This window comes from Amborella trichopoda, chromosome 9 (genome assembly GCF_054954075.1).
Source record: "Amborella trichopoda isolate Santa Cruz 75 chromosome 9, AtrichopodaSantaCruz75HAP2 v2.0, whole genome shotgun sequence".
NCBI classification, from domain to species: Eukaryota; Viridiplantae; Streptophyta; class Magnoliopsida; order Amborellales; family Amborellaceae; genus Amborella; species Amborella trichopoda.
Genome location: NC_142344.1, coordinates 19,646,361 through 19,658,065, shown reverse-complemented (window position 1 = coordinate 19,658,065; position 11,705 = coordinate 19,646,361). Strand labels below are relative to the sequence as shown.

General features: G+C 35.3%; 1 protein-coding gene across 1 annotated transcript; it reads left to right on the top strand.

Annotated features, from left to right (window-relative positions):
• Positions 1 to 930: 930 nt before the first annotated feature.
• LOC18436376 (photosystem I subunit O) lies at positions 931 to 5,754 on the top strand. The gene is made up of 4 exons (XM_006846397.4): positions 931 to 1,054; positions 1,178 to 1,247; positions 1,473 to 1,652; positions 5,489 to 5,754. Exons 1-4 carry the CDS (start codon positions 961 to 963, stop codon positions 5,574 to 5,576), a joined length of 432 nt encoding a protein of 143 aa, XP_006846460.1. The 5' UTR covers positions 931 to 960; the 3' UTR covers positions 5,577 to 5,754.
• Positions 5,755 to 11,705: the final 5,951 nt, after the last annotated feature.

The following is an 11,705-nucleotide window of genomic DNA, read 5'->3' as shown; positions in this document are numbered from 1 at the left end:
ATCAAATTATTGCCTACCTTCAAATAGTGTCAAAAAATATGGTTTCAATATTGGAAATCTTTGTGATAGCCTTAAAATATATTTTTATTTTTATTTATAAAGTTTAAACTTCAAAAATAAAGTAAATCAAGAGATCTATGGAAAGTTGAAAATCTTGAAAATTGACGGACTAAAAATGCCTTACAAAATACACTATTTCCAAAACTTGAAATCTTTTTTTGTTTTTCTCATGTCCATGCATCTTGATGCCTAGATGATCAATTTGACGATATTTGGACATCAAAACAACCTATTCTATTGAAATTTTTTTAGGTAGGCTCTAATTTGATTGTTTAGAGCCTCGGCTCTATATAAACCTTTTCCTTATATAAATGGGGCAGAACTACCAAAGCTTTAGAGTAATATTTAAGTATGTATACTATGCTCCTGTAGGAGCATACTGTGCTTCTACTCCCTTGTGCAAAACATCTATTTACGACGATTATTTTTAGTCTAAAATTTGGGGAACCACGTAATAATAACTAGGTTATTATTTTCAAAAGAAAAAAAAAATCTCAATTTTCAGTGTTGTGACACTTAAATCTCCCGCTTTAAAAATTGGACAGTATTCAAATCTTGAGGCATTATTAGTTTATTGGTTGTCGATATTATATTCCAAAAGATTGAGATCTAAAATTTTTCTTCGCATGTGTTATGCCTGAGGGAATATATGGATAGTACATTCCCGCGGGAGTAGAAAATCTTCTTAAGAGATATTTTATTCCAATGAATTCCGTGTATGAAATTCCCCTTATCTATTTGCTCTAAGACTTCCTCCCCATTGGTCCACATCATGTTCTCATCCATCGACCACAATCTCAATCCGCAAGTCCTTTGGGCATCACAAAAAAAATTCAAATACAAAACCCATCTAATGGCCATACCACATTAGCCAGCGTAGGGAGAGAAGAAATTGCAGCAATGGCAACAAATTCTCTCATAACACCAGTTGCAGGCTTGGGAACCTCATCTTTCTCTCCATCTAGGAACCCAACTAAGCTCAATCTTTCATCTGGTAATTTTATGCATATCAATTCGTTTAGCTATCTATTTATTTATAACTGTGAGCAAAACCTCCTCTAAATTATCCATGACTTTTTTCTTCTTCTTTTTTCACCATAATCTCCTCCAATGCCAGGTTTCTTAAGTTCCAGAGCTACTGCAAACCCCTTTAGTAGAGCAACAAGGTCTAAAGGAAGGTTCTCGTGGTAATTTACTTTTAAACTAGGCCATCAACACAAAACTTGTTGACTCTCTCTCTCTCTCTCTCTCTCTCTCACTCTCTCTCTCTCTCTCTCTCGTGGTAATTTACTTTTAAACTAGGCCATCAACACAAAAACTTGTTGACTCTCTCTCTCTCTCTCTCTCTCTCTCTCTCTCTCTCTCTCCCCTCTCTCTCTCTCTCTCTCTCTCTGATGGGCTTCTTTTCCCAGCTTTAAGGGAGACTGGCTTCGAACGGATCTGAATGTTATAGGGTTTGGGTTGATTGGGTGGATTGCACCATCAAGCGTACCAGTCATTAATGGGAAGAGCTTAACCGGTCTTTTCTTCGAGAGCATTGGTTCTGAACTGGCTCATTGGCCTACGGGCCCTGCTCTTACTTCCCAGTTCTGGTTAGTACTCACTTCTTCTCCTTTATCATTCAACTAATGGGTTTTTCTAGATTTGGGGACTGATTCTACAACTAATGGGTTAGTGCTCACTACCGTAAATGTTGTCAATATTGTATATGAGCACCTAGCACACTCCTAAAGACACATGATTGTCATCATATGCCACATGACTATAGGTATGGGTTGGGTACTCGAAACCGGACCCAAATAGTATTTGGGTCCAAATTTGGACCCATACCCAGACCCAAGGTAGGGTATACCAATCAGGTACCAAGTCTGGTCGGGTCCATTGCCACCCCTAACTACATATAAAAAAATGTATATTAATATTGTGTCATCAGAATTCAAAACCCTAGACCAGTGTAAACTAATCTATTTTTCATTTTATTGAAGGATTTTTTTTATAAGAGTATATTTACTTCATTAATAATAAAAAAGAGCTACACATGTACAACAAAGAAAGAGGAGAGAAAAAACAAAATCTAATAAACAAATTCTCCAAAATCAAAATTTCATCCATCACCACTCCTTTATTTGCAAGACCATCAGCACTGTATTTGCCTCTCGAGGCACATGCTGAAAAGTTATCGTCATTAGATTGGAAATGTCCATGATTTATATTAATTTTCATCTTAAAGTCCAAGGTGAGCGGACTCATTCTTGCACCAATTGATTGTATTCGAAAAGTCACCCTCAATAATACATGGAACATTCCTAAAATGCTGAGGCAAAATACGCACATCTTGGAGAACAGCTTTAATCTCTGCCAAATTGGCCATAGTTCTTCCACATGGTACAACATAACAAATAAGCACTTCCCCGTTCGAATTCCTAATCACCACTCCAAAAACAACTGGCCCAAGATTCCCATGTGAACATCCATCAAAATTTAACTTCATAGACCCATGTGGAGATGGATACCACTCTCGAACTGGTCTAGCCTTAATGAGTATCTGGCATATCAGATTTGACAAATTTAAGCTAATATCAGCCTCAGCCGCACCAAATCCCTCTCTTGTTATAAATAACCAGCTCCAAATAGTGTGTACAATTCTCCTCTTAACTACCCCAACATCGGATTGTCTACCTTCAAATACCTATTATTTGTCTCTTTTCATATCTCCCACAAAACTACAGCTCTTGCAATCAGCCAAATCGTTTTTCTAACACCCATGACACCTATAAAATCCCAGTATTCCCATTTCTGAGTATGATGCTCCGGGATAACCATAGAGATTTCAAGCCTCTGAAACATCCAACGCCATATATTGCGAGTAAAATTGTACTGTAAAAGTAAATGATCACCACTTTCAGCGTCTTCTTTACATAGTAGATGTACATTTACCACCACTCTTCCCCTCTTGATGGGATCATCAACAGTTAAGTATCCATAAGAAACATCTCACTTTCAATGGCACCTCCCATTTTCAAATTTTATGCAATGACTCCCATCTCCATCTTAATCTATCATAAAATAATAGATCATATGCATATCACACACTCAATTGGCCATCATTATCTATCTCCCATATAATTTCATCCTCAATAGTTTGTGAGAGACGCCTCCCTTGGATAATAGTCGTAATTTCTGCAAACTGTTAATTCACAGTATCTGGCACCCAATTTCTAGACAACTGTACATTCATTTGTGCAATCCCACCTCGCATATCCACCATCTCAGCTGCTGTCAAGTACTTACTGATCGACAATTCAAATAGATCAGGAAACTAGTTTTTTAATGCTTCCCCTTCCAACCACCTATGATACCAGAACAGAATTGAGTTTTCACCGCCAAAACTCCATCTCAGACTACTGAGAACCAACACTCTTAAGCCCAGATGATTAATTTTATACATAATAATGCATATCTCTTACATAGTTCAAAAACATGTGAATTACTCATTTTCCTCTACAGAGTAAATCTGAGAAGTAACTTAGTCGGTATTAGTTTTTGGAAAAAGTTTATATAACGATGAATCCTAAACATCAAATTAAGGTGCACCTTAAAAAAATCGCTAGAAGAAGTTGTTTTGATGCCAAAAAATCCTCAAATTGATCATCTTGACCTCAAGATGTATGGATATGAAAAAAAATGGATTTCAAGTCTTAAAAAACTTGCATCTTGTAATGCATTTTTGACACCATCAATTTTCGAGATTCGCAAGTGTTTAAAGATCTACCCGATCTATACAATTTTTGAAGTTTTAAATCTTAAAATTAGAGATGAAAATAAATTTTCATGCCATCACAAAGATTTTTAGTACTGAAACAACATCTTTCAGTACCATTTGAAGGTGCGCCTTGAAGTGGATGCTAGTGATAGGTAATGTAGTGATCTTATTAACTAATAAGAATAAACTTTTCTTAATTTATAAGGAAAAAATTATATCTCACTTTTTAACATTGTAATGCCAAATAATCCCAATTTCTATAGAACATGGACCCCTTCAATTTAAAAAAAAATAAAAATATGAAATGCATTCTCTACTATTTTTTCTTTATTTGTATTACAATATTTATTCATTTTCTTTTTTCCTAGTGACCATGTCATCCAAATAGAATTTGGAATGCCACAATTAAATAATTCATGATGTTCATCAATTGAGAGAGAGAGAGAGAGAGAGTGAGAGAGAGATTTTTTTTCCAGGGGAAGTTGAGAGAGAAAGTTGGTAGAAGGGGTTTACAGGTGATAGAGAGAGGGGTAGCTTTTCCAAAGTTTGGATAACAAGGTCTTAAGAGAAAAGGCAAATGATAAATATTATAATTTAGACAATAAACGGGTAGGGAAGGGGCTAAACATTCTTTTCTTTTAATTTAGACGGGATTTATGGACTTTCAATGAAACTAGGGGTTTATTTGGGATTTTAATTATATGAAGGAGATGTATGTGTCTTGTTCCTTACAAGAGTGCTTATGTTTGATGCAAAGGCCGAACTCATCCTTCGCCATCCCATGTGAGATGTAATGGCTAGGTTTTGAAAATCCTTTTTAAGGAAATATATAATCTAAGGGATTAAAACCCCTTGCCAAATCACTATAGTAGTTAAAAAACTCAACTAATATTAGAAAGTCCACTTTTTAGTGTTCATTTCACTTAGATACCTCCCAAAAAAGCATCAATCTATTGCCCACATTGCTAATATTCAGAATTTTGAACCTAAACAAACATGTGCATTTATATAATTTGATGCACCTTTGAACTAGCAGAGGTACTCTCCTCTTTTAATTGGAGCACAATAGTGGCAGCAATGGGTCGGTCGGCCTACCCAGCATAGTCAGCCTGTCCTAAAGCCTAGGGCCTAGTCCAAAAAATGTAGTAGGGTAGAGCTTGGCCAACCCACGATTGGGCCCAGCGCAACCATTTTTTTCTTTTCATCCCCCATCTACCTACCCACCCAGCCAAACCCTAACAAGGCCAAGGCTCGGTCTGGGCCACTGCTTCTGTGGCACTAATGGATCCTTGGCCTGGGTAGCGCATAGCCAATCCCCATAAGGACTAGGACAATGGTTACCCAGCCCAAGCCAAGTTCATTGCCTACCCTAGGGCCTGTGAGGTTGCTCAAGTTACTAAAATGCTCCAATCTATTTAAGGTTCCCAACCCTACAAGTATAATACGAGATATTTTTAAATCTACATGACATACCTAACATGAACTAAGAATTACAATATAAGCCCTCTATTGCTTGTTGGGATGTTTTGACCCTCTTAATGAGTTTAAAAAGAGGTTATAATGACTTAAAATGAATTTTTCCTCTTTTTAGACTTTTATCAATGCTTGGTTGAGAGTCCAAGGACCTTGGTGTTACATGAGTGCATGGTTTTGTTGGTTTGGCAGGCTGTGGATGATTTGCTGGCACTTTGGTCTGTTCCTCTGCCTTACATTTGGCCAGATCGGTTTTAAGGGAAGGAACGAGTACTTTTGAATTGAAGTCTTGTACATTTCGGATTATTTCTGCTCTTACCTCTCCTTGCTTTGCCATGCCATCCTGTAATTCCGTGTTGTAATTTTCTCTAAGCTTGTTCATATGTAATTTTAATGGACATTGAAGTACGATATTATCAATTCTTAAAATGATTAGAGTCTAAATACTATTAAGCCAATCGTTTAGATTTCCTATTACTATTCGTTCCAAATGCTGCTTATCCTTTCTCTCTCTCTTCTCTCTAACTATGTGTCTACGCTAGATGGTGTATCAATCTTCTAAAAACATATACGACATTTTATAGAGTGTTTAATGATTTGTCCTTTTTGCAGACTTTTAGGTTTTGATATTTAGCATTAGCTATTTAGAAGTGCTATCTTCAACAAAAATATTTTATTTTAAAAATGAAAAATACTTTAGAATAATAAAAGTAGTTTAGAATACAAATAAAAAAGAGATAAATACATTAGGACCCTATTCAATACTCATACAACTGATTGAGAAGTGTAGGGAATATGAAAAAGACCTTTACATGGTCTTAAAATTTTATTTGGTAGGTGTTAGGGAAGAAAAGAGTCTCTAGCTACTATATCGACTTGGCACGAGATAAGTACGAGGGAATGTTAACTAGTGTACAAATAACTAATGGAGAGACGAGTGAGTTTTCAGTAACGATGCATCTACATCAGTGCAAGATATTACATCGTTTTAGAAAAATTGAAATATGTAAACATTGAATCCTTCAACAATGAATCAAAGCCCTCCATTTTTATGAAAATCTATGAGGTATTGGAGCTGTATTTGATAGAATGGCGGAAATTTCTAATTTTCAAAAATCCCCATTTCGATCCTGCCAAGAACTCTTTGTTTTTCGACTTTGATTCAATAATCGATGATTTATAGAAACTTTTTGGTGTATAACATCAATAATTGACTGGAAAAAACAAAAAAAATCAAAAAATGAAATAAAAAACAGCTGTAAAATCTTTATTCACGGGTTTTGTGAAAAATAACGGGTTTGTGTCAAATAATAGCCGTTTTTTGATGCGTTTAAAACGGTGTTATATCGGGCGTTAAAACAGTACACCAAACCGGTTAGGAAAAACTGGTCGGTTTAGACTAAATATTGCAGGTTCGACCTTGAATTGGCGATTTAAGTGCCAATTTTTTTTGGAGAACGTCTTCTATTCATTAGGACCACAAAATCGGTCGTAACCGGAATCGATACCTTGCCGGCACCGATCGAACCGGCTAGTTCCAGCTCGGACCGGCCGGTTTTGCGAACACTAGTTGTATACAATAAGATCATTTATTTTAGATCTAAGGCGTTCACATTCACTCATGGCTATTAGATGTGAATTACGACAACTTGAAATATGTTACGACATTTGATAAATATTATTTTGGAGTTCGTTCCTAGTCAATAACACATCCCCAGCTACCTGATTTCTTCATATCTAACGGTTAGTGGTGATTGTGACATCCTTGCACTGAAAATAAATGGTCTCACAATATACATTTCTGTAAAGAAATATGTCCAATCATTTAGAAAAATATTTATCAAAATTGAAAAAAAATCAGCTTTCTTTTACTCAGGCCTTCCGTTTTCATAGCTAATATCTCGTCGCAATATGTGTGTATGTCATTGGCGTTAACATTAAAATGCTCATGTTTTATTCAAATTTAGCATAAATACTTATGTAATATTAAATATTTGTTAAAGCTAGACTATGATATTTGGAATTTGGAAAATATATCTTATATGCCAAAATATTTTAAAAAGTTAAAAGTAATATGTTTTCATTTTATGTTTTAGAAATTTACACGCAAAAATATTCCTTGAAATAACGAAATAACGAAGGAGCTGAGGTGCTTCCCATTTCGAGCAAAAACGAGGAGCACTTCAAAGTAAATAGGGTGACGTTTGTATAAGGTTGCCCCCTTATACTGTAGAAGTAAGGGGTACCTATAGAATATACTTAGAAATGTCGTTTTAGCGTCGAAAACCTTATGATGGCTTCAAAATCTCTTTTTATCCTTAGTTATACAATGTAATATTTAAAAAATACTATTAATCGAGCAGATCAAGAAACACTTGAAAATCTTTAAAATAGACAATCGAGATAACTGGTTATAAGATGCATTATTTTTTAAATTTAGAATTTTTTTTTTTATGTCCATTAATCTCAAGGTCGAGATAATCAGTTAGACGGTTCTCGTATGCCGAAACACTCTCCACTACAGGATTTTTGAGGTGCACCTATGAGGTTGCAACCTTATTTCTTTTTTCTCTTTTTTTACGAAGGTTATCTATTTTATTGCTAACACATCAAAGAGAAGTTACATCATCCAGATTTATAATAGAAATCGAATTAAGAGAGACCTTTCTCTTTGCTAAAACATCTGCAGTACTATTTACCTTTCTGTAGACATGGTGGAAGGAAATACTCATCACTTCAATCATATAAGGTTGCAACCTTATATAAACCTTTTCCAAGCAAATATGATACATTGATTTTAAGTTTCAACAATTGACATCCCTTACCCAAATTAGAATTCAACCCAAACTGAAATTTAGAAGGCAATATCTGCATTCCCTCACCCAAACTGAAATTTAGAAGGCAATATCTGCATTCCCTCACCCAAACTGGTTTCTACCACCAAGTTTAAGCCTAAGGCAGAAGCCTGTTGAAAACACTGTTGTGGGCAAGTACTCGGCCCATTCCCAAGCTGAGTACTCCGCCTGAGTAGTGCCTCGTAGCAAAAAAAAGGTTAAAAATCATAAAAAAATACAAAAAAGTAGAAAATATATCTTTAAAGTAAGATTAAGAAAAATATATTAAAATGAGGTTAACAAAGTAGGAGAAAAATAGATTTTAAAAAATAACTTGGGACTAGGGGTATTTTAAAAATAATCTTAGAAAAATGAAAACATAAAAATAAGTGGTCATGGACAAAACACTTTTCCAACCTTTGTCAAAAGTACAAAAAATAATAATAAATAAATTTCCTTTTTATTAGGATCTTTTATGATTTTTTTGAATTTTGTAATATCCACATGTGGGACACCCAACTCAGGGAGACACGAACTCACGTTCGAGTACTCGAGACTTGGACCGAGTAGTCAAACCCTAAGGGAGAATATATATCTTCTCTCAATCAAAATGGGACATCTTACACTGAACCAAAGCTAACGAAATTTTTTTTTTGTTTGACAATACTAAATTTTTTTATTAAAGGTATGTTCAAACAACATCAAATTACATCACAGAAATTAAAGCATCAGAAATAGAGAAAGAGGGAAAAGGAGATTCTGCTATTGTTTAAGTAATCAGTTGCTCCATTAGCCTTACAATAAACGAGAGAGAATGAAATCTTAAGGCCAAATGTAGAGCAAAGATAAAAAAAATTTAGCCCAAAGATATGAAGGGATCAGGAAATTCTTTGCTCCTACTGGCACCATTTGATAACATTGAGGGAATCACCTTCAATAATAACAACTCCTAAGATACCTTTGCTGACAATGATTTCCATCCCCTCCAAAAGGGATGAAAATTTAGCCTAGTTAATTGTGGTACTTCCGCAAGGTCCCGTATAAAAAAAAGATAATTGATCCCTCATAGTCTCTAGCAAGCCTCAAATACCAGCCAGGCCCAGATTACTTATGAATCTACCATCAAAATTGAGAAAATATTTCCAAACTAAGTGAGGACGAAGATTGGGAATGAAGGAGAATACAACATTACTCAAATTAACAAAAATGTCAACTCGAAAAACTCCACGACCTTCAGTTTCATAGGAAAACCAATCCCATAGAGGCTACAAGATACAATCTTTAACACCTTCAATATTAAGAGAAATGCCATCAAAGTTCTCCTACTGCACTCCAACCAAATCTACCAAATAACAACACTCCTAAAAAAGTTTCAAATAAAAAAGACAGGCAGACAGGATTGAGATGATGGATGATGTCAATTAAGTTTGCATGAAACATAAGAAATAAACCCAATGTTCGGAATGCCTATCACTAAATCCTAAAAGCAAAATGATAGTCAAAAAATAAATGGTTTCCAGAATTCTCATCATTCTTACACAAAACATAAAACAAATAGATATTTGGCAAAATTTTGCCCTTTACTCGAAGATTGTCAACCGTAAGGAATTTTCCTTGCATAGCTACGTAGAGAAAGACTCGAATCTTCATTGGTATAGGCAATTTCCAAACTGTACCAAAAGCAAAATTAGACCATCATACTCGATCATGAAAGAGTAATCTGTAAGCACACCTAACCAGGAAAACCCATCATTTTCGCTTTTCCTAACAATTTTATCGGAGCTAGCAGGATAGAGATATACATCTTGTAGGATATTGAGCAAAATCTGAAGTTGCACAAAAACACAATCCGACAACTTGTTATAACTGCACCCGATGTCCCACACTGAGCCCGAGCGAGAAGAAGAATGAAGGTCAATAATTTTGGTTGTCAAGAGTGAAGCTGTAGCAAAGAGATCTAGAATTACATGGTAGAGGGGCTATTCCCAACCCAATTATTGAATCAGAAAAAGATATCATCCCCATTACCAACAAGCCAATGAATTTTGCTTAAAACCCCATTTTTACAGCCAAAAATACATACCATGCCCTTTCTTGATTAAATGAGTACTATGCGAAACCATATTTTGCTGCCAAGACTTCTTTCCAAATATGATTTGGGCCCTGAATAATTCTCCACCACCACATAGAAAGGAGAGCCCAATTCATCAATTTTAGTTTACCGATACCCGGGTCCGTCATATTGATCAGCATACACACGATGTCCCAACTAACCAAGTCATATTTCCTATGAGTCTCATGAACGGATCTCCAATAAAGTTGTGCATATACCATTCAATAATCACATTACCTAGCATCTGAATAGTAGACATCAAGTAAATTGGTAGGTTAGTGTAAGTGGATTGACAAGGGTTATGCGGCCTCCCAAAGACAAGAGTCTTTGTTTTCACCGGATCAAGCTTTACTTGATAACTGTGAATAAGCAGGTCCCAAACTACTCAAGTAAGGTTGGAATCCGAGATGGAGACTCCCAAGTCTTACGAGGAAACTTATCAATTTTACAACCAAGAATAAGAGCAAGAGACTCGACAATATCCTGGCAGCAAGAGACCCCACGATCCGACACCTAGAGGCTTGTCACACAACCTTTGGTTTCTATATTTTTTAACGTCATACTAAAACCCTCAACAGCCAGACTGAAAAGAAAGAGAGATAGAAGGACCCCTTGTCTAATACCCCGAGAAGCCTTGAAAAATTCATTCGGACATCCATTGATAACAATAGAAAAATGTGTTGAGGAAAGGCAGCCCAAAATCCAAGAAAATCATTTTATTTCAAAATCCATATGTCTCATAATATCTGGTAGAATTTGTCACTCAACTCTATCAAAGGCTTTCTCCATATCCAGTTTTATGACCACCCCAGCTCTCCCTTAAAGTGTTCTAGAATGAATATATTCTTAGACAATAAAAATGCTATCACTAATCATTCAATTGCAAATACAAGCCGTTGTTCACCAAAAATGACAAATGGGAGAATAATTTTTAAACGCTTAGCATGGACATATCGGTGTTCTAAGATTCAATTTCCTGGACAAAGTTGTTGAAAACTTTTTCCTTGCACCCAAAACCAAAATGAATTGGCTTCCAAACTAAGTAAGGTCGTGTTTCAAGCTTTCAACCCAATTTTGCTAGCTTTAGTCAACAATAAACCTGCATTGCATACAAAATTTTCAATTTATTTATTTTATTTTCTAAAGGGTCCGGTTTGTATAGAGACAAGCCTCTAAATATCAAAGTAAAGCACATTTTTAAATAGTGCCGAGAAATGTGGTTTCAATACTGAAAATCTTTGTGATAGCCTTAAAATATAATTTTATTTCTAAATATAAAAGTTCAAGTTTAAAAAATAGTGTAGATTGAGTAGATCTATAAAAACTCGAAAATCTTGAAAATTGGCGGTCCAAAAATACATTATAAATGCACTATTTTGCAAAACTTGAAATCAATTTTTTTCTCATGTCCATACTTCTTGATGTCGATACGCTCAATTTGAAGATACTTGTACTTCAAAAC

Bases quoted from the DNA above. Each gene is read 5' to 3' on its own strand.
- LOC18436376 (XM_006846397.4), top strand. From the start codon at position 961: ATGGCAACAAATTCTCTCATAACACCAGTTGCAGGCTTGGGAACCTCA. The intron at 1,055-1,177 runs GTAATTTTATGC...CTCCAATGCCAG, and splicing joins TAAGCTCAATCTTTCATCTG to GTTTCTTAAGTTCCAGAGCT. The intron at 1,653-5,488 runs GTTAGTACTCAC...TTGGTTTGGCAG, and splicing joins GCTCTTACTTCCCAGTTCTG to GCTGTGGATGATTTGCTGGC.